The sequence below is a fragment of the Tenrec ecaudatus genome, chromosome 10 (assembly GCF_050624435.1).
Source record: "Tenrec ecaudatus isolate mTenEca1 chromosome 10, mTenEca1.hap1, whole genome shotgun sequence".
In the NCBI taxonomy this organism is placed as follows: Eukaryota; Metazoa; Chordata; class Mammalia; order Afrosoricida; family Tenrecidae; genus Tenrec; species Tenrec ecaudatus.
Genome location: NC_134539.1, coordinates 138,863,219 through 138,882,613, shown reverse-complemented (window position 1 = coordinate 138,882,613; position 19,395 = coordinate 138,863,219). Strand labels below are relative to the sequence as shown.

At 56.0% G+C, this 19,395-nt stretch overlaps 2 protein-coding genes across 2 annotated transcripts; one reads left to right on the top strand and one right to left on the bottom strand.

The window, feature by feature from the left end:
• Positions 1 to 4,243: 4,243 nt before the first annotated feature.
• Positions 4,244 to 7,352, top strand: TMEM101 (transmembrane protein 101). The gene is made up of 4 exons (XM_075561924.1): positions 4,244 to 4,440; positions 4,746 to 4,926; positions 5,722 to 5,868; positions 6,429 to 7,352. The coding sequence occupies exons 1-4, from the start codon at positions 4,304 to 4,306 to the stop codon at positions 6,735 to 6,737; spliced, it is 774 nt and encodes a 257-aa protein (XP_075418039.1). The 5' UTR covers positions 4,244 to 4,303; the 3' UTR covers positions 6,738 to 7,352.
• A 930-nt stretch (positions 7,353 to 8,282) lies between these two features.
• Positions 8,283 to 15,632, bottom strand: NAGS (N-acetylglutamate synthase). The gene is made up of 7 exons (XM_075559381.1): positions 15,243 to 15,632; positions 14,485 to 14,759; positions 14,169 to 14,382; positions 13,768 to 13,948; positions 9,967 to 10,138; positions 9,686 to 9,868; positions 8,283 to 8,803 (listed from the first exon to the last, which is right to left on the bottom strand). The coding sequence occupies exons 1-7, from the start codon at positions 15,630 to 15,632 to the stop codon at positions 8,650 to 8,652; spliced, it is 1,569 nt and encodes a 522-aa protein (XP_075415496.1). The 3' UTR covers positions 8,283 to 8,649.
• Between the last annotated feature and the right edge of the window lie 3,763 nt (positions 15,633 to 19,395).

The following is a 19,395-nucleotide window of genomic DNA, read 5'->3' as shown; positions in this document are numbered from 1 at the left end:
GTATCTTTCTGAGTTCCCCTCTTCAGCTCTGGGAGGAGAGCTGCTGGGTAAACTTCTAGGTGGTTAAGATGCTCTGCATCAGTGGGGCTCCAGTGAGGCGTCCTCCTGCGCAGATGCCCAGTGTTCACAGCTGGGCAGTTTCTTCCACCCAGGGTCAGGCTGCGCGTAAACCCGGCTCCTCTCTTCAGAGTTAGAGAGTCAGCAAGAGCTGGCGGCAGGCTGCCGATGTTGGTTTACACGTCTGTCTGGAAGGGACTGCATGAGATCTGAGTGTCAGGGCTTCTCAGTGGCAGGCGGAGTATGCTGCTTCCCGTTCAGCAATTCAGTGGTGGGCAAGGGCGGCTGATATGGAGGCGCTCGCCCCTCTTGTGTCTGACGGGCAGTAGCTACGAAGGTGAGTGCCAAAACTCTGCAAGAACATCTGCTTGGCTGGTGGGAGCGATGGGGGTGTAAGGACTAAGAACTAGAGGCCCCAGCTGGCGGGAGTCAAGGGAGCTGGAGTCATGGTAGCAGCACTACGTGTGGTGGGGTGGGGTGGGGAGGGGTGTTGCTGGAGGAGGTCCCGGCCAAGAACTTGCCTGCTTCTGTCGCGGGGAGGGGAGTGCTGGAGGGTGCAAGGCTGTGGCAAAGTGGGAGGAGACCTTTCCCTGGTCCAGGTGGAATGCGCTGGTCTAAGGGCTCCCCAGAGGCTGCATTCCAGGTGGCTTAGCTCCTTAGTCTGAACTGGGGTGGGGGTGGGGTGGGCGACGGGCTGGAGGAACGAGGACTTGCTCCTGGCCCTCTCAGCCGGGGACAGGTCCATAGAGGGAAACTAGTCGATGGCCACTCACTTTCCCAGAAGGCTCTGCTTTCCCTCCAGCGTGTTCTCCATAAATCCGCACAGAGCCCTGTGGGGAGTTCCGCGCACACCTGGGGTGGAGCCGCCTCTTTCCCTGGGGACCCCCCCACCTCTGCTGGTCCCCTGGGGAGGCGGTCATTCCGCTTGGACTCCAGACTCGCTCACTCTCCTCGAGTGTCCGGGACGGACACACACACACACACACACACACACACACACAAAACTGCCACCACCACCACCTCTCCCTTTCCCATGACTGACTGCGGACCCCGGTTCATAGGTACCTTCCAAGAGCCGGTCAGGGGAGCAGGCTCCCCTTGGGGCCCCAGGCCAGCACTGTGACCCTCTTACCGCCTTCGGGAGACCGGGGTCTGCCGTCCTTCACCGCCTGGGTCTGTCCCTGAGGGGAGGGTCCACACAGCGAGGACCCCCTCCTCGCGCTCAGCGGGCAGTGGCCGCGCCCCCGTTGCTCATGTCAAAGCACCTGACGTTTCACCTGGGCCTCTCGCAAGGTGGTGCAGAAGCCCAGCGGGTTGTGACAAGGGAAGAAGAGGATTGTGCCCCCACTGGGCTCCGGGGATTCCTATCCTGACACGGGGAGGGATGGCCCCACGCTGCGGCTAAGAAGCAGCGCACAGAAGTAGCAGGGCCATCACAGTCATTGGGGGCTCCAACCACGCTCTTTCCAGCCAGGATTCTCTCTCTCTCTCATTTTCATTTCTTTCTAATCATTTTATTGGGGCCTCTTACAACTCTTATCACAATCCATCCATCCATGTGTCAAGCATATTTATACATTTGTTGCTATCATCATTCTCAAAACATCTGCTTTCTGCTTGAGCCCCTGATATCAGCTCATTCTTTCCCCTCCCTCTCTGACTCCTTCCCTCATGAACCCTTGATAATTTTTTTTCTAGTTCTTTTTTTTTGTAATCTGAAAATCTCTAGATTTCTTTTTTTTTTAACATTTTATTAGGGGCTCATACAACTCTTATCACAATCCACACATATACATACATCAATTGTATAAAGCACATCCGTACATTCTTTGCCCTAATCACTCTCAAAGCATTTGCTCTCCACTTAAGCCCTTTGCATCAGGTCCTCTTTTTTTCCCCTCCCTCCCCACTCCCCTGAACCCTTGATAATTTATAGATGATTATTATTTTGTCTTATATTACACTGTCCGATGTCTCCCGTCACCTACTTTTCTGTTGTCCGTCTCCCAGGAAGGCAGTTATATGTAGATCCTTGACGGTTCCCCCTTTCTACCCCACCTTCCCTCCACCCTTCAGGTATTGCCATTTTCACTACTGGTCCTGAAGGGATCATCTGTCCTGGATTTTCTGTGTTTCCAGTTCCTATCTGTACCAGTGTACATTCTCTGGTCTAGCCAGGTTTGTAAGGTAGAATTGGGATCATAATAGTGGGGGGGGGGGGGAGGAAGCATTTAAGAACTAGAGGAAATTGTATGTTTCATTGTTGCTACACTGCACCCTGACTGACTCGTCTCCTCCCCACAACCCTTCTGTAAGGGGATGTCTAGATGGGCTTTGGGTCCCCACTCTGCACTTCCCCTCATTCACAATGAAATTTTTTGTTCTTTGATGCCTGATACCTCATCCCATCTACACCTGGTGATTACACAGGCTGGTGTGCTTCTTCCATGTGGGCTTTGTTGCTTCTCAGCTAGATGGCTGCTTGTTTATCTTCAAGCCTTTAAGACCCCAGATGCTATATCTTTGAATAGCTTGGCACCATCAGCTTTCTTTACCACATTTGCTTATGCATCCGCTTTGTTTTCAGAAATCACATCAGGAAGGTGAGTGAGCATCAGGGAATTCCAGTTTAATAGAACAAAATATTCTTGCATGGAGGGAGTACTTGAGTGGAGGCCCACTGTCCATCTGCTACCTCAATACTAAATCTATACATATATGCACATAGATCTATTTCCCCATCATCATATATAAATATATTTACAGATGTACATGCCTGTATTTAGACCTCTATAAATGTCCTTTGCCTACTAGTTCTGTCCTCTATTTCCTTTTACTTTCCTCTTGTCCCACTATCATGCTCAGCCTTCATTTGGGTTTCAGTAATTCCTCTCAGTTACATTGATTTTGATCCAGACCTCCTACACCCTCCTTGCCAACGATTTTGGATCATTTGTTGTTCCCTTGTCCCTGGAAACACTTCCTCCCCCCCTCACATGTCCCCCCCAGAACTGTCAGCCCAGTTGTTTTCTCCTCCAGATTGTTTATCCCACCTATCTTATCTAGATAGAACTGCAGAGATAATAATATGCATGAAAAACAAGACAGCAAAACAAAGAAACAAAAGAAAACAAAACAATAACAACAACAACAAAGGAAAAGCCTGTATTTAGTTCAAGGACTGTTTGTTGACCTTTAGGAGTGTTTTCTGGTTGAGTCTGATGGGGTGCCAAGCCCTGGCCCCAAAGTCTATTTTTGATATTCCCTCGGGACTTTGTTGCTGGGCTCCCCTTGCTGTTCTGCCTCATGTGTTTTGCCTCATGTGCTGGGGTCAGATGGAGTGCAATTCCCACACTGTCTTTAGTGTTGTTCCCCGTAGGGCTATGGGTCAGTGAGGGATGTCATGTCTCATAGTGGGGCAGGCCATATGGTCCTCTCTGTGCACTGGCCGCTCTGAGCAGGGATATCATCCTCAAGGCTTAGTGTGCCAGGATGTGCTCCACTCTCTCTTCCTTCCCCTTCATTTGCTCCCGTGTGCTCTGATCAGACATGTCCCTCTCCCTGAGCTGTCCTCTGAAGTAAATTCTACTGGGGGGAGGGGCATCAAGTCAGGTTTCTTTGTATTGGGAGCAAGAGGTTGTCCCTGTTTCAGATAAAGTGGGTCCACTTGAGATGCCGCATGCTCACATCAGACCTTCTTATTTCAGGGAGCAGAGGAGAAGCAGACACAGATCAAATTTCTCTGGATTAGCCAGAGAACAGCAAAAACAGAAGACAGGGAATTTCCTCTGGGGCTTGAGCACCACGCATTGCACTTTTGACTGTACCAGGACCAACACTGTCACCCGATGCTCACATCAACCCTGGTACGTAGGTGTCATTGTCCCTGTTATGTAGAGGAGACTCCAAACGTTTGGGTCATGTGCCCAAACCGCAGGGTTGGAACCAAGAGTGGAGCATTTAAAGACTACTTACTTTGCTTTAAGAAATCAAGCTCTAATTGAGGGCTTCTAATATATTTTCTTTGGTCTAGTTTTTAATTTTGCAGCTACAAAGAGGGGTGCTAAATTCTCCATGGTCAGAGTAGTCCACTGTGAAAGGCCTTCGTTTGTCCTGGAACTAGGGAGCGAGAGACTTGTTTCCAGAGGGAGGGAGAAAAACAGCGCAGCTTCCGGAAGTAGCGCAGCCGTCCTGGCGCCGGCTTCCTGTCTGGGAGTGAGGTTGCAGCGGACTGCCCTTCCCCAAGATGGCGGCGAAGCTGGGTTCGAGACGGTGGATGCTGCAGCTGATAATGCAGTTGGGTGCGGTACTGCTCACTCGCTGCCCCTTCTGGGGCTGCTTCAGCCAGCTCATGCTGTACGCCGAGAGGGCGGAGGCCCGCCGGTGAGTGTCCCACCCGTCGCCCCACGCGCTGGCCGTGGGGGAGGCGGTCCGGCCGCTCCGGGGAACTAGGGTGCCGTCGGTGGTGACTAATCAGGCGCCCAGAAGATGGGATCCCTGGACTAGGAAGTATTGGGACTTCGGACTTGTTGTGAGGGGCTTTGGTCTGGGTCAAGATGGGCATTGAACTTGGTGTCGGCGTTCTGGCCACCAGGGGCGGGGTATCTGGTGTGGAGAGCTTGTGGGACCTCAGAGTCTCTCTACCCCATCTTTTCTGCCCTCTTTACTCACCCGCTCCCGGGGCGCAGGAAGCCGGACATCCCAGTGCCCTACCTGTACTTCGATATGGGGGCTGCCGTGCTGTGCGCCAGCTTCATGTCATTTGGGGTGAAGCGGCGTTGGTTTGCGCTGGGGGCCGCCCTCCAGCTGGCCATTAGCACCTACGTCGCCTACCTTGGGGGCTACGTCCACTACGGAGACTGGCTGAAGGTGAGCATCTTGGTCTTACTGGGGCTTCTCGAGGGGGATGGGAGCTGGTGGCAGGTGGTGGGCTAGCCAGTGCACGGCCCCAAGGCCCAGCCTCGGGCTTGAGATTATTACAGAGTGCAGAAATGGAAGCCTTTAGAGACTAAGGATGGAATCTGAGCTCCAGAGATGTGAGATTCCCAAAGTCACAGGGCAAGTTAGCTCCTCTGGTGGGTCTACAGCCTAGGTCACCACGTTCCCAGGTCTCTACACCATCAGTTTAGGAATCTGAGACTCACACAGGATGTAAGGGACTAGGGGTCTGCCCAGACATTTAATTCTAAGGAATTTAATGGCTCGTAATGCAGTGTTTTAAGCCTGTAAAATTCCAAACCTCTGCCACAGGCACTGGCAACTTGGAGCTGAGCTTGGGCAAAGGCACTCCCTTAAGGGCAGTCAGAGCAGTGGGGCTGGGGGGACAGGGCAGGTGTGTCAGCAGTCACAGGACAGCAAGGTCAGTGGGGAAGTTTATAAAAGCAGAGAAGACAGAACACTGGGATCAGTCCAGAGACCTCAAGTGGGACAACGTGAACGTTTGTGACAACATGGGGGCTGGGTTCTGCCATTTCCCTTTGTGTAGGACCTTGGACAGTAACTTTAACCTTTTGGGCTGGTTGCTGCTTCTGTAAAAAAGAGTCGCCTACCCCTGCTGTACCTTTCCACCACGCTTGGAGATGGGCATTTCTGAGCTGTGGACAGCCAGCAGGAACGTGGCTGCCTGCGGTACCTAACTGGCTGGGGTTCCCTTGCCCGGCCCAGGTCCGCATGTACTCGCGCACAGTCGCCATCATTGGAGGCTTCCTCGTGCTTGCCAGTGGTGCTGGGGAACTGTACCGCCGGAAACCCCGCAGCCGCTCCCTGCAGTCCACCGGCCAGGTGTTCCTGGGCATCTACCTCATCTGCGTGGTAGGTTGAAGGGCGTAGACCAGCAGTACCTGGCTGGGAGTGAACTGTGAGCCCACAGAGGTGGCAGAACAAAGCCTGCATGGGGGTGCCGAGGGCCTGGCCAGATCCCTGGCTTGAGGGGCCCTCTGAGTGCCTGAGGCCTGGCTGGGAGCCCCTTCTCCTGACATTGCCACTGGGGAGAGAAGGGGTTGGATTGATCATGTCACCTGGGGACAAAGGAAAGGGTTGGTGAGAGTCAGGCCTCAGATAGGACTCTGTAATGTCGAGCTGGTGCAGGGCTCCCCAGGGAAACTAGTTCCTGTCCTCTCTGGTGCTCTGGGAGGCCAGTGTGGGATAGTAGACAGACTCCCTACCTGTGTGCCAAGCTCTGTGGGCACCTATGGGGGGCATCAGAGGTGGGAGCCCTGTTCTCATGCTGGGAGCACCATCTGCCCTAATCTCTTGTTGCTCCTCAGCCCAGTGGGGGTGGGGGGCAGGGGGACGGGGATCAGAAGCATACCTTACAGAGGCTGCTGTCTGCAACCTGTTGGCGCATCTCTGAGAGACCCGTGTGTGTCCAGGCTTACTCACTGCAGCACAGCAAGGAGGACCGGCTGGCCTATCTCAACCACCTGCCAGGAGGGGAGCTGACGGTCCAGCTGTTCTTCGTGCTCTACGGTGTCCTGGCCCTGGCCTTCTTGTCGGGCTACTACGTGACCCTGGCCGCCCAGATCCTGTCCGTGCTGCTGCCCCCGGTCATGCTGCTCGTCGAGGGCAATGTTGCCTATTGGCACAACACTTGGCGTGTTGAGTTCTGGAACCAGATGAAGCTCCTGGGGGAGAGCGTGGGCATCTTCGGGGCTGCCGTCATCCTGGCTACTGACGGCTGAGTCGCACAGTCAGTCAAGAGGCTGACTTGCTGGGAGGGCCCCGTGGCTGCTTGTTGATCCTTTATGATCAGTTTGTTTGACCCTTTGCTTTTTGGGTGTTGGTAGGAGGCAGGCCCCTTCCCCCAAAGCCTGGGCTCCGTCCACTGGGAGGGTGGAACCCTGATGTTGGTGCCTCGTGAGCTTGTTCCTGTTGGTTTGAGGGGGTCAAGAGCCAGTAGCACCCCAGGACCTCCTGTTTCTGAGCCGGAACTAAGGCAGGGTCCTGGGGTGGGGGGAGCATGGGCCCATGGTAGACGGAGGAAGACATGAGCAGATACGAAAAATCCCCTTTCCAGTGTGGCTCTGCAGGGCTTCTTGGAGATGGGAGTGGATGCGGGTGTTGGCAAATGTGTGACAGGCCTGGGAGGAGCAGAGGGGGCCGGGCACCACGGAAGACCCGTGGGTTCTCAGGGCATGCGGGGCAGACAGTCTCTGTTCCCTACCATCCTCCTGGAGCTGGAGCATCGTGGGGCGGGCAGCAGCTAGCCTCCTGCCTCGTGCTGTCTGTGACCAGCTTGTGCCTGGCTTAAAGGGAGCGGAGTACCCTCCAGACACCAGACCACACAGTCTCCAAAAATAAACATTTTTATAATCACATCTGGCTCTATCTCTCTGGGCTCCCCATGGGGCACCAGGCTGCTGGCTGCGGCTGCTCCTGGATTCTTGAAGGACCTGGCCTGGTCCTGGTGTTCCCACAGCCTCTGACTCGTCTGGAGAATCTCTCAGACCTTCTTGCAGTGAGGTTAGGAGTCCACCCCCAGTCCCTCTGGCTGGAGCTGGTGTTTTGGCTCCTGGTGCAGCTCTTTGGTGAAACCAGAGGCAACTGGAGGAAGAGGACGGACGTTCGGTACCAACTGCGCGGCAGAGGGCCACCTCTGTTTCACAGGAGAGGAAACGAGGCTCAGAGATGGCGAGCAGCTTGCCTAACGCCACAGAGCAAGCTGACTGGACTTCAGGTCAGGCTCACAGATGGCCACGCCCAGCCCAGCCCGGAATAGAGTACAGCTGCTCAGGGGGCTGTGGCTGTCAGCCGCTAGTGTACTATGATAGTCTAAATTGCCCATCTCCCCATTTGCCCACCCACCTAACGCGACATACTCCAGTAACCAATGTGGGACCTAGCACTTAGTTGGGGTTAAAAACCATGTCAGGAAAACGCTGAGCTTTGGGCTCCTGCCCCCTGAAGAGACCGAGGCTCCGTGTCCAGTGGGCCGGGGGATGGCAAGTCCAGGCTTTTAAGCCAACGCCACCGTTTCTTCTCTAGGGTCTGGCGGGTCATTGGTGTGCTGCTGCTTCTGGGCTGGGAGAGGGAGCCGGGTTGTGAAATGGGCTGCTGACACCAGGTGACGGAGATGGCAGCGGCACTCAACCTTGGGGCCTCCACCTTCCTTAGCTCCCCTGTCCCCCTAGGCCTGCACCCTGGCCCCCAGCCCCCAGGGTCTTGCTCCCAGAGCTTCAGGCCTAATGGCCTTTCAAGTGTGAGCTGACTCAAGACACATGGGTGCGTTTTAATTAAGGCTTCCTGCAAAGTTGCAAGATGCAAGGGAACTAAAACTGGCAGCTGGTAGCAGGCAGGTGGTGGGGGGGAGTAAGCTATTGGACAAGGGCTCCAGGGGGCAGCCCTCCCACAAGGCAGGGGCTGGAAGACTTGCTTGAGACTGGAGCAAGGGGAGGTCTGGGGCGGCCTTCGCCTTCTTGTGCTCTTCCCATGTCAGTGCCCCACCTCAGGAGAGCCAAGTGGGAGCTGCGGGCTCTTCAGCAAACCACCCAGCAACCAGCCTGGTCCCCGCAGGGCCTGTGTCGGGCCAACCCTGGCAGGCATGGCTTTGGTCCACCCTGGTTGTCCCAGGGCCTGCAAGGCCCATACTGAGGGTCAGCTGCCCGGATCAGAAACTGGCTTGCAGAAGGAGTCCGGCAGCCCCTTGGCATGGTTGACCAGCTCATAGGAATCCCGGATGTCGGCCAGGCCGAACCAGAAGAAGATCCACTGCTTGTTGGAGAAACTGCCATCGCTGTGCTTGAAGTACCTGCCGAGGGGGTCGGGGGAGCAGGGTACATTCAGGGCCAGGCCACCGCAAGCTCACTGGTTCTTTCAAAGAGTAGATGGAGAAGGCCCCACTGTGTGCTGGACACCCTCCTGGGCCCTGCTGTCTGTTTTCTGATTGCATCTTTCCAGCCGCTCTCTGAGCCTGGGTTCTGTGCTCACTTAGAGAAGCCTCCGAGGCTCAGGGACATCAGGCAAAAAGCCAGCAGCACTTCTCAACCTGTGGGTTGCGACCCCTTTGGGGGCCAAATGACCCTTTCATAGGGGTTGCCCGATTCATAACAGTAGCAAAATGACAGTGATGAAGTAGCAATGAAAATGTTATGGTTGGGCGGGGGGTCACCACATGGAACTGTATGAAAGGGTCATGGCGTGAGGCAGATGGAGGACCACTGCTCTGCACGAATGTCTGGCTCTCTACACCACCTTGGCTGCCGAGCGGTGGGCAGAGGGTCTTACTCACTGCTTGGTGTTCATGGTACAAGCTAGTGGGGTAGCTGCTGAAGGGGAGTGAGCAGGGGGTACTTTGGGGAGGTACAATAGGCCTGGGGCCAGCTCAGCCTAGACAGAGTCTGAAGGGTCAGGCCTTTTGGGCAGGTCCGTGTGGGGGGGGCATGCCCACATTAGAGGAACACTCAGTGGGACCAAGCAAGGGAGCAGAGTTTGTGTGACCTGTCTCCTAGATCTCCAGCTCTAGGGGGTCTGCCACCTGGGGAGGTAGAGCCACACTGGGTGAGGCCTTTGGCAGGGCTCGGGGTGGTGAGCAGGGAGAGACATTGGGGATCCACCCTTCCACTAGGTCAGCATGTGGCTGGCCCCAGAGGAGGGCAGGGCCCAGCCCAGAGTTAAGACCCGCAGGACCTACCAGGGATTGATGGGGTTGGTGACCCTGGAGCGCCAGAAAAGAGTCTGCAGGTCCCGCCGCAGGCACTCCCACAGCATCTGACCTGAGCCCTGGCCCTGGCGGCTGGAGCCCACCACGAACTTGTCCAGGTATGGCGTGCCCCCAAGTACAGGCTCCATGGTCAGAATGGCAGCTGCGTTGTACCTGGCACAGCAGGGAAGAGACAGGCTTGGACCTCACCTTGGCCCAGAGCTGCTCCGATCTGTCCCTTGGCCCCTGCCCTCTGGGGCTCGCAGGCTCACCCCTCAGAGACATAGATGGAGTGCAGCCGTGGGCGCAGTGAGGACAGGTAGTCCTCCCGGAGCTTCTTGCCAAAGCTGGTGTTGACCAGGTTCACCAGGCGTCCCTGGTCCAGACTGTCGAGGCTCTGAACTCTCAGCATCCGCTCTGCGTTCTTGAATAGCGTCCCGGACCCTGGAGGCAAAATAGAGGGCAGGGGTAGTTTAGCCTAAAATTAAGGCCCCCCACCCCTCCGAGTGCACTGCCAGGTCCCATTTCCTAGAAGAGCAGGGCCTGATGGGACAATTGCCCTCTCTAGGAGATCACTCGGATGAAATCCACCACTTGTCTGTCAGTCTGTCCTGTGGTGGTTTGCGTGTTGCTGCGATGCTGGAAAGTGTGTCACAGGTATTTCAAAGTGGACAGGATTCAGTGGAGCTTCCAGGCTAAGAACAGACAGCACAGAAGGACCCGGCTGGCCACTTTGGAGGTCGGAGCTGCTGCAAACCTTGTCAGACACTGAAGGCCCAGTGAATGGGAACTGAGCATCGCTGGAGAGGGTGCCGGAGGACGGACCCTCGGGTCAGAGGTCACTCGAAATGTGACTGAGGAGGAGCTGCCTTCTCAGCGTGGAGCAATGTGAATGAGGTGAAGCAGGAGCGGAGGCTTCGGGATCTTCCTTTGGTGAGGGGAAGCAACGGCGGCGAACACCTAATCAGAACTAGGAGTGCACACAGTAGGGATCTAGGAAAACTGGAAGCCATCACAAATGAAAAGGAATGCATTAGGATCAATGAGCAGAAATGGACAAGTATTGGCCATTTCGAATCAGCAGATCATATGGTTTCCTATGGTGGAATGACACAATCAAGAGGAATGGTGTTTCATTTATTGTCAAAAAGCATATAATTCAAGACCTATCTTGAGGTACAATGCTGCCTGTGATAGGATTCTATCTATGTACCATCAAGGAAATTCAATCAATACAATATTATTCAAACTTATGAAAAAATTATGCACCAACTATTAAAGTTCGTGATGAAGAGATTGAAGAATACTACTAACATCTTCAGTCTGCAGTTGATCAAACATGCAATCAAATTTCACTGATAATTATTGGCAACTGGAATGCTAAAGTTGGTAACAAAGAGGAAGGAACGGTGGGTGGGAACTACGGTCTTGGTGACAGAAATGGAGCTGGAGATCACATTATGGAAATTGCAAGACCAATGACTTCTTCATAGCAAAGACTTTTTGTTTCAACTCCACAAATGGAGCCGATTCACATGGACTTCTCTCGCTGGAATACAAAGAAGTCAAGTTGACAACATCTGTGGGAAAAGACAGTGGAGAAGCCTTAGTAGCAACAGCTAAAACCAGGCTAGGGGCTAACTGTAGAACAGACCATCAATTGCTCCTATGCAAGTTCAAGAAAATTAAAACCAGTGCACAAGAGCCAAAATAAGACCCGGCGTCTATTGAATTTGAATTTTGAGAACATCTCAAGAACAGATTTGATGCTGACAGAAGACCCAAGAAACAGTGAGAGCACATCATGCTTGGGGAGAGTAAAGGTCATTTGAAAGACAGGAAATAAAAGATAAAGTGGACGTCAGAAAAGACTGAAGCTTGCTATCAATCATAGAGTAGCTAAGGCAGATGGAAGAAACGACAAGGTCAAAGAACTGAAGACGAAATTTCAAAGGGCAGCTGTAGAAGACAGGGTAAAATCTTATCATGACCCGTACACAGCCCTAGAGCTGGAAAACCCAGCAGGAAGAGCACACTCAGCAAATCCTACTGAAAGAACTCAAGAAAAACTCCAAGCCTCAAGTTGCAATAGTGAAAGAGTCTGTGGGCAAAATACTGAAGGAGGCAAAAAGCATCAAAGTAAAATGGAAAGAATCCAGAGTCACTGTACCCAAAAGAACTAGTTGACATTCCAGAGCAAGAGCCAATGGGACTGCAGGAAGAAGTTCAAGCTCCACTGGAAGCATCAGCCAAAAAGCAAGGCCCCAGGAATTGATGGCGTACCAGCTGAACAAGCTGGTGAAGCACCGAGCACATACTCCAGGAAATCTGGAAGGCCAACTGACTGGAAGAGATCCATATTTGTACCGATTTCAAAGAAAGGTGACACAGCAGAATACTCAAATTATGGGACATTATTGATATCCCATGTGAGTGCAATTTTGCTGAAGCTCGTCCAAAAAAGAGTTGCAGCAGTGTAGTGGTAGGGAGCTCCCAGCGGGTCCAGCCGGCTTCAGAAGAGGGCATGGAACAAGGGATATATATCATTGCTGACGTCAGATGGATCTTGGCTGGCAGCAGAGAATACCAGAGAGATGTTTACTAGTGTCTTATCGACGATTCAAAAGACTCTGTGGACCCTAACACACTACGGACAGCCTTGAGAAGAAGGGGAATTCCAGACACTGCACTGTGCTCATGCAGAACCTGTACCTGGATCAGAGGCAGCGGTGCAAACACAATAAAGGCATACAGCGTGGTCGGGGTTGATCCTCGCAGCGTACTTATTCAGTCTGTGTGCTGAGCAAATCAGCAGAGAAGCTAGATTATATGCCGACGAATGCAGCATCAGGATTAGGGGAGGGGCGTATTAATAACCTACAATGTGCAGATGACGCCACCGTGCTTGCTGAATGAAAATGAGGACTTGAAGCACTTGCTGAAGATCCAGGATGGATCCATTACCTTCAGTAATGGATTATAACTCATTGTAAAAAGACCCAAATCCCTACAATCGGACCAATAGGTAACATCGGGATCAAAAGAGAAAAAAAGTAGTTGTCAAAGGATTTTGTCTTGCTTGGATCCCCACCATCAGTGCTTATGGAAGCAGCAGTCAGAAGGTCGAAAAATGAATGGATGAATTGCTTTGGGAAAACCTGCTGCTCAAGGCTCCTTCAGAGTATTAACAAAGAGAGCGAGGGGCCGGGGAGAGAAAGAGTACTCAAGACCAAGAGAACAAGGATGTTACTTTGAGGCCTAAGGTGTGCCTGACCCAAGGCATGGTCTTTTCAGTTGCTCCATCACACTGAAGAAGGACACTTCAGATGACTGGCTGCGTTGAATGGGGTGCTGCAGAAAAACACGAAAGTGCCATGCACTGCCCAAAGGACAAGCCGTGCTGTCTTGGAAGAGGGAGGGCCAGAGCGCTCCTTAGAGGCCAGAACGGCGAGACTTGTACAGACGTTGGGCATGTTGTCGGGAGAGGCCAGTCCCCGGAGAAGGACGTCATGCTTGGTGAAGCGGAGGGACAGCGAAAAAGAGGAAGGCCGTCACCGAGATGGGTGGACACAGGGGCTGCGGCAGTGGGCTCTCATTGGAACCACTGTGAGCCTGGCCCAGGACTGTGCTGTTTCGTTCTGTCGTGCACAAGGTCTTCCTCTGTTTGGTGCTTTTGGCTGATTCCCAATTTTGCTAAACATGGAATCCTTCTCCAGGCACTGGTCACTCCTGCTAACAGGTCCAAAGTCCCTGAGACAAAGTCTTGCCAGCCTCGCATGCTGGTTGTATTTCTTCCGAGACAGATTTGATGGGTGTTGAGGTCTTCCACGCGGTTAGCCATAATGCTAGCCCCACCCACTTTCCTTGACCCCGCCCATCGACCCCAATCCTGTCCACCCCTCTCATTCCATTCTCTCCACACTCTCTGTAGTTCCCACCACTCCAAAGGCAGGAAGCTGCAGTTGGGGCGTCCCCCTAAGGCTCCTGGTCTTCCAGGAGCTTCTCCTGCCCAGACTCCCAGGCCAGGCCGGCCCACTGCCTGCGCCCAGCCAGACCCTGCCGGAGGCCCTCACCTTTGTTGCTGAAGAGCTCGGTGAGCAACGTGCTGGCGGAGGTGATGACGGCAGAGGAGTGGCGGGGCAGGCGGCTCAGCACGTCCACGATGAGCCGCATCTGCTGCCGCTCTTTGGTGCTCACCCACTCAGCGCTGGTGACCAGGTCCAGGTCGGCGGGCAGGTTCACGATGCTAAGGACCTGTGGCCACAGTGAAGGGGGTGACCCTCCCGCTAACAGCCAGCAGCTCTGCTCCCCTCGGACCCCTCCCCCTGACCCCTTTGCCAGCGTCCTCACAGACTCTCCAGGACGCTGGGCTGGAGACCCACTGGGCCCCGCCCGCCAGGAAGCGAGCCGAGCCAGGGGAGCGGGCGAGGGGGCTAGGGAGGACCCACAGTCATGGGCAAGGGGGCCCTCGCACCTTGTGGCTGCTGTCCCGCAGGCCGCCTGCGGTATTGAGGAAGATAATTTTGGTGGGCTGCAGCGCCTTGGCCAGCGCCGCAGTCACCTCCAGCGAGTCGAGCAGCACGGAGCGGCGCGCGGCGGTCTCCCCGATGGGGCACAGGATGGGCACACTGCCGGACTCCAGGCACCACCGCAGCAGGTCTGTCTCCACCGAGACGATGCCGCCATAGCTGTGGCCAGATATGGTGCTCTAGGAAGTCCCCCATGCTCGCGCGCGGGCAGAGTGGGCCGCAAGCGAGCGCCAAGGGAGTGGGGGCAGCGTTGGTACTAACCTGGCATGGGGGGCTGGCTCGGCGGCACCCAGCACTGACCCACCTCCAAAGAAGGGCACGGCGGTGGCGGCGTTGTGCCGAAGGGCGTCCACCAGCACCTTGCAGCTGTGCGCCAGCTGGCCCTTGGCCTCCCAGAAGGAGAGGGAGCCCGAGGGCGCCGTGGGGGCGGGCAACCCGAGGACCACTAGCGGCTTCATGTCCATGCGCTGCAGGAAGGCCAGGGCGAAGGCCAGGCTGGCCACGGCCTCCCGACACCCGAGCACCTCCTCATCCACCTGCCAAGACAGGGTGATCAGCAGCGGCCGGCCTGTCGCCCCAAGCACACCTAGCCAAGCCCTGTGCCTGTCGCCTGTCCCCACTATCCTTGGGGCCTGCCAACCTCCACCTGTCTGCCCGCCCTGGTTCTGCCCGCTCCGCTCCCCACCGATATCTCACACCAGGTTTCCTCCTCCCTGTGTCCTTGGACTCTGGGACGCGGTAGGGGGAGGGGTGGACGACGGCGGCACTGTCAGATTTCCCCCTCGCTGGCTCACAAGGGGGGTTGCCTTCAGGGTGTCACACCGGGCAAGTTGGGGTCCCCAGTTTCCTCCCTCAGGTGCGCGCAGCCTTGGCCAGTCTTGGGCACGTAGCAGGGCTCTGCGGCCACCTCTCCCGACCCCAATGCGCAGGATCCGCAGCTGGCCCTAAGCCGTGTACCTAAATGTCGCCACACTGCGCGCACCCCTCGCTGTGACCCGGCCACGCTGACTGACGCCCACCTCGATGACCGCGAAGGGCTTGTCGGAGGCGTGGTGGCTGGCCTGGAACTGCGTGAGCCAGTGGCGCGCCTCTCCGGGGCTGGCCCCGCACTGGTTCAGGAAGGCCTGGATGTCCCGCTGCACCAGCGAGCGGCCGGCCGGGGGCTCCGGGGGCTCGGCGGGCGCGAGGGGCGGGCTCCACGACGGCTCTTCGGCGCCCTCGGCCTCCTCGCGCGGGGGCTGGGCCGGCACCCGGGCCGTGCTGAGCCGGCGCCCCGGGCTGGCGCCCCCCGCCGCCCGCCGCCGCGCGCTGCCGCTCAGCCTCCGGGCGGCCCCGGGGCCTCGCGCGCGCTGCAGCAGCCTGCCCGCGGCGACCGCCCGCAGGGCCCCGGCCACCCGCGCCGTCGCCATGACAACCAAGCCGCCGGCCCCTCACGGGTGACCCTCTGTCCGGAGCGTGGGGCCCTGGGGGGGCTCTTAACCTACCGCGGGAGGGGCCGGACCTGCCGGGGCGGGGCCCAGAAAGGGACCTGGAGTGGCGGCTGCCTGCGCGGTCGGAGAAGATTGGGCAATAGGTCGGGGCGGGCTCCGGGAGGCCGGCACCCACGAAGGACGGTCAGGAGGCTGAGCTCAGCGTGGCCGGCGTCTTTCATCTGCTGCCAGGGCGGGGTTCAGGAAAGGTTCAGCCGACCCCAGGGCGACTCTGGGGACGGCAGGGACTTGGGCAAAGTGGGACTTCAAACCCCCCCACAACCCACCCGGCAGTTCTGCCCAGTCCTACAGGGTCGCTGGGAGTCAGGCTCCACTCAATGACGGTGGGTTTGGGGGTCCGGGGTTGATAGGAATAGGTGACATAGGTTTAGGGCGCAGCTGTTAACTGGGAAAAGTCAGCGATTTCATCCCTCAGCCACTTGGGGGGGGGGCGTGTGGAGCACGCGACCGGCAGCTTCCAGTGGAGGACAGCTTTGGAGATCGCATAGGGGAACTCTACCCAGTCCCACAGGGTCGCTGAGTAGCACCCAATAGTAATGACGTCCAAGGGAGAGCTGGGAGGCGGGCTGATGGCGGCCCTGGTCCATCCGCGTGTCTGAGTGGCGAGCAGGTCTCCCAGCCCTGAGCAGCACCTGGAGAATTGTGTTACATTCTTGCTTCATCCCTATTAGGATTCAAGTGTTTCTTTTTAAAAAAAAATAATTTTATTGGGGCTCATACAACTCTTATCACAATCCATACATACATCAATTGAGCAAAGCACCCTTATACATTCGTTGCCCTCGTCATTCTCAAAATTCACCCTCCACTTGGGTTCCTGGAATCAGCTCATTTTTCTTCCCCCTCCTCCCTCTCCCTCCATGTCAAGTGTTTCTTTAGACTGAGAACACCTCAACTCTAGATCCCAGTTCTTGAGGGAGATTTGAAAAGGGGCTGAAGGCTGGAATTCGATGGTACTGCGTACCATGTTCCTGCTCTGGGACCGGCTCTGGGACATTGGCATCTAGTCACCTCTCTTTGGTTCTAGAGAGAGCAGCAACCATAGAGAGGAGGTGACCTGACCAAGGACCCACAGCTCAGGGCTGGCAGGGCCACGGCCAGGCACCCCAATCCCCACCTTGGCTTTTTCCTTTGGCTCCCTCTGCTGGGAATCCAGGTGTCAGAGAGAATGGCCTTGGCGTCTTATCCCAGCATCCCACTGGATGCTCGGCCTGCTCTGTCCCAGACAGGAGCTTCAGAGGAAAGAGGGGACCTGACCCTCTGACCTCAGCTTTTCTAGTTTCCTTCTGAGACATCTTGGGTACCGAGGCAGGAGTGAAGCAATGGCTGGGGGGAGCTGCTCCTCCCCTCCCTGCTTCCTCTAGGGAGATAGTGCCAGTCCCTCCCTGGCCACAACCCCAAGCTCTTCCCAGCCCCTCAAATAGTTTCCTCATGCACAGCAATGACTCCTCCTCTTCCTCCTCCTCATCCCCTCTTCCTCCCCCTTGTCTCTCTCTTCCCTTTTGTTATGACCTGAATTCTGCCTGTCCCCAAATAGGTGCTGTGAACTTTAACCTCTGTGCTGATAATCCCACGTGGGTGGGAATGGGCTGTCTGTTACAAGCTATAAAAGGGGCAGATGGAGCAAGGAGAGATGTGGGTGGGTAGATGCCATGCCACGTGAAGATCATCAGGGAGTCCAAACTTCCTCCAGAGCCAACCCAGGGAGAAGGGCCCCCCTTGAGCTGGCACCCTGAGCGCCCACTTGTAGCCTCTGACTGTGAGAAAATGACACTTTGTTAAAGTCATCATCCACTGTGGTCCTCCAGGGAGAGTAGCAGGAGAGCTCTAAGCCCACTCCCTGGCTCAGGGCTCAGGGCTCCATCCCCGATGCCTCCTCGCTTCTCCCCTCCCAGCTCAGATACACCCCTACTAGATCTCCTCCCCTTCCCCCCAGGTTGGGTCCCTACAGACCACACCAAGTGGCACTCTCAGGGGGACTATTTAGGGAACCTTGAAAGGACCATCTATAAAATTGGGGGGCAGCGCTTCCCCATACATTTATGATGTTTTAGAAAACGGTGGTTATTGTAACAGCAGAAACACGTTTTACCAGCCCCCTTCCACGTGTCAGTGTTCCCAGCGGGCTAGCCCTCCGTGCCATTTGACCTTCTGAGTCTTCTAAGGGACCCAGGTACCAGCTGTCATTTCCCCCCAGGTGACAAGGGCACTGCCAGTGGCGTGGGGAGGGGGGGGCGCCTGTAGGCCTCGCTTGCGGGCTGTCGTTGTCCTTGTTGCTGGTGATTTCTTATCGTCTCTGACGTTGTCAAATTTGGCTCCAGTCGTGTGGTCATCAGTGTTTGTGAACCTGTGTCGGTAACGTTCTTGAGAAGAGAAGCAGGAAAGGAGAACGGCTTTTAAAAGGCTCACGAAGAATGTTGCAATTTAATGTAGAAAGATCTTTATACGACCCTTCCATGTACGCCATTTTACAACTACGTTAGCCCCAGTGATTCTATGATTGAAATGGGTAACAAAGCACTCACATGAGAGGATCCTTGGTCATGTTTATTACCCGCGTTAGACATAGTTCAGCACCCACTCCACTCGATGGCCCGAGAAGGAGTCTCTGTGGTACATAAGGAGGACGGTCCATGGGGGAGGGACGACACCAACCCCAGTGGCATCAGCCCAGCCCTCAGGGACACCACTGGCTCAGCTCTGCCTCCTGCCTGCGAGAGCAAAGGGACTCCCTGAGGGCAGGGCTGCTGTCACCTGCCTTCCTTCTGACATCACGCCGCCTGCCTGGGGGCTGGCTGTCTGAGGGCCACCCATTTCCGAAAGAACCCACCCGCAGCCCCAGCCCCCATTTGGGAGGGGCAGAAACCGGCCGGGAAGCTGTTTCTGAGTCCCTTGGGCGGAAGCCCAGGGGGCTGTGTCCCTGTGCAGCCAATGAGGAGGATTAACTCGAAGTTCAGTGACCCTAGGTCCGCTGTGTCCCTGTCCACCTCTCTGGAGGAAAGCCAGTGTCTGGCTGTGATGAGTGTGGGTGCAGGTGACCATTCCTCCCTGGCCACCCAGCTCTCGCTGAGCCAGAGGTCTCTGAGGCCCAGGGGGGTATGTGATTCTGCTGGACCATGGCCCCCCCTCACTGAAGCCTGCTGTTGTTGAATTAGTGTCCTAGCTTCTCATCAGACCTTGGTCTTGCAGGAGCTGACAGCAGAGGCCCTCTCTCTTCCCCAGAGGCCCCCCAACAGGGGCCAAGGTTGTCCTTCAGAGAGGGGTGTCCCTGTGCGCACACACAGGGGTCCAGAGGGGCACAGCCAGGCTCCCTCACACAGGTGTGTACCCCTCAGAGGCTCTCACGTGGCCATGTCAGACACAGGTGCCCACAGACACAGCCAGACCCCGAGAAGACAGCATCCACCCAGCAATGCTCACTAACGATGACAGTGACCCAGATCCAGTCTGCACATGCATCCCCCTTCCAAGAGGCAGAGACCCCAACCAGACCACATCTGTCCTGGCGAGGCGCACACCCGCCGATGGGCCCCCACCCAGGGTGGAGGGTTTCAGAGTACACCTGGGGCACAGGCCAGCGGGCACAAGCCTCTCTGGAGGGAGTGGGCCGGGGCCATGCACAGAGCCATGGGCCACTCGGCTAGTCAGAGCAAGCGCAGGCGCACTCAGTTGAGCGAGAAAG

Bases quoted from the DNA above. Each gene is read 5' to 3' on its own strand.
- TMEM101 (XM_075561924.1), top strand. From the start codon at position 4,304: ATGGCGGCGAAGCTGGGTTCGAGACGGTGGATGCTGCAGCTGATAATG. The intron at 4,927-5,721 runs GTGAGCATCTTG...TGCCCGGCCCAG, and splicing joins ACTACGGAGACTGGCTGAAG to GTCCGCATGTACTCGCGCAC. The intron at 5,869-6,428 runs GTAGGTTGAAGG...GTGTGTGTCCAG, and splicing joins GCATCTACCTCATCTGCGTG to GCTTACTCACTGCAGCACAG.
- NAGS (XM_075559381.1), bottom strand. From the start codon at position 15,632: ATGGCGACGGCGCGGGTGGCCGGGGCCCTGCGGGCGGTCGCCGCGGGC. The intron at 14,760-15,242 runs GTGGGCGTCAGT...CTGTCTTGGCAG, and splicing joins AGCCCTTCGCGGTCATCGAG to GTGGATGAGGAGGTGCTCGG. The intron at 8,804-9,685 runs GTAGGTCCTGCG...CCCCCTCGGCAG, and splicing joins ACCAACCCCATCAATCCCTG to GTACTTCAAGCACAGCGATG.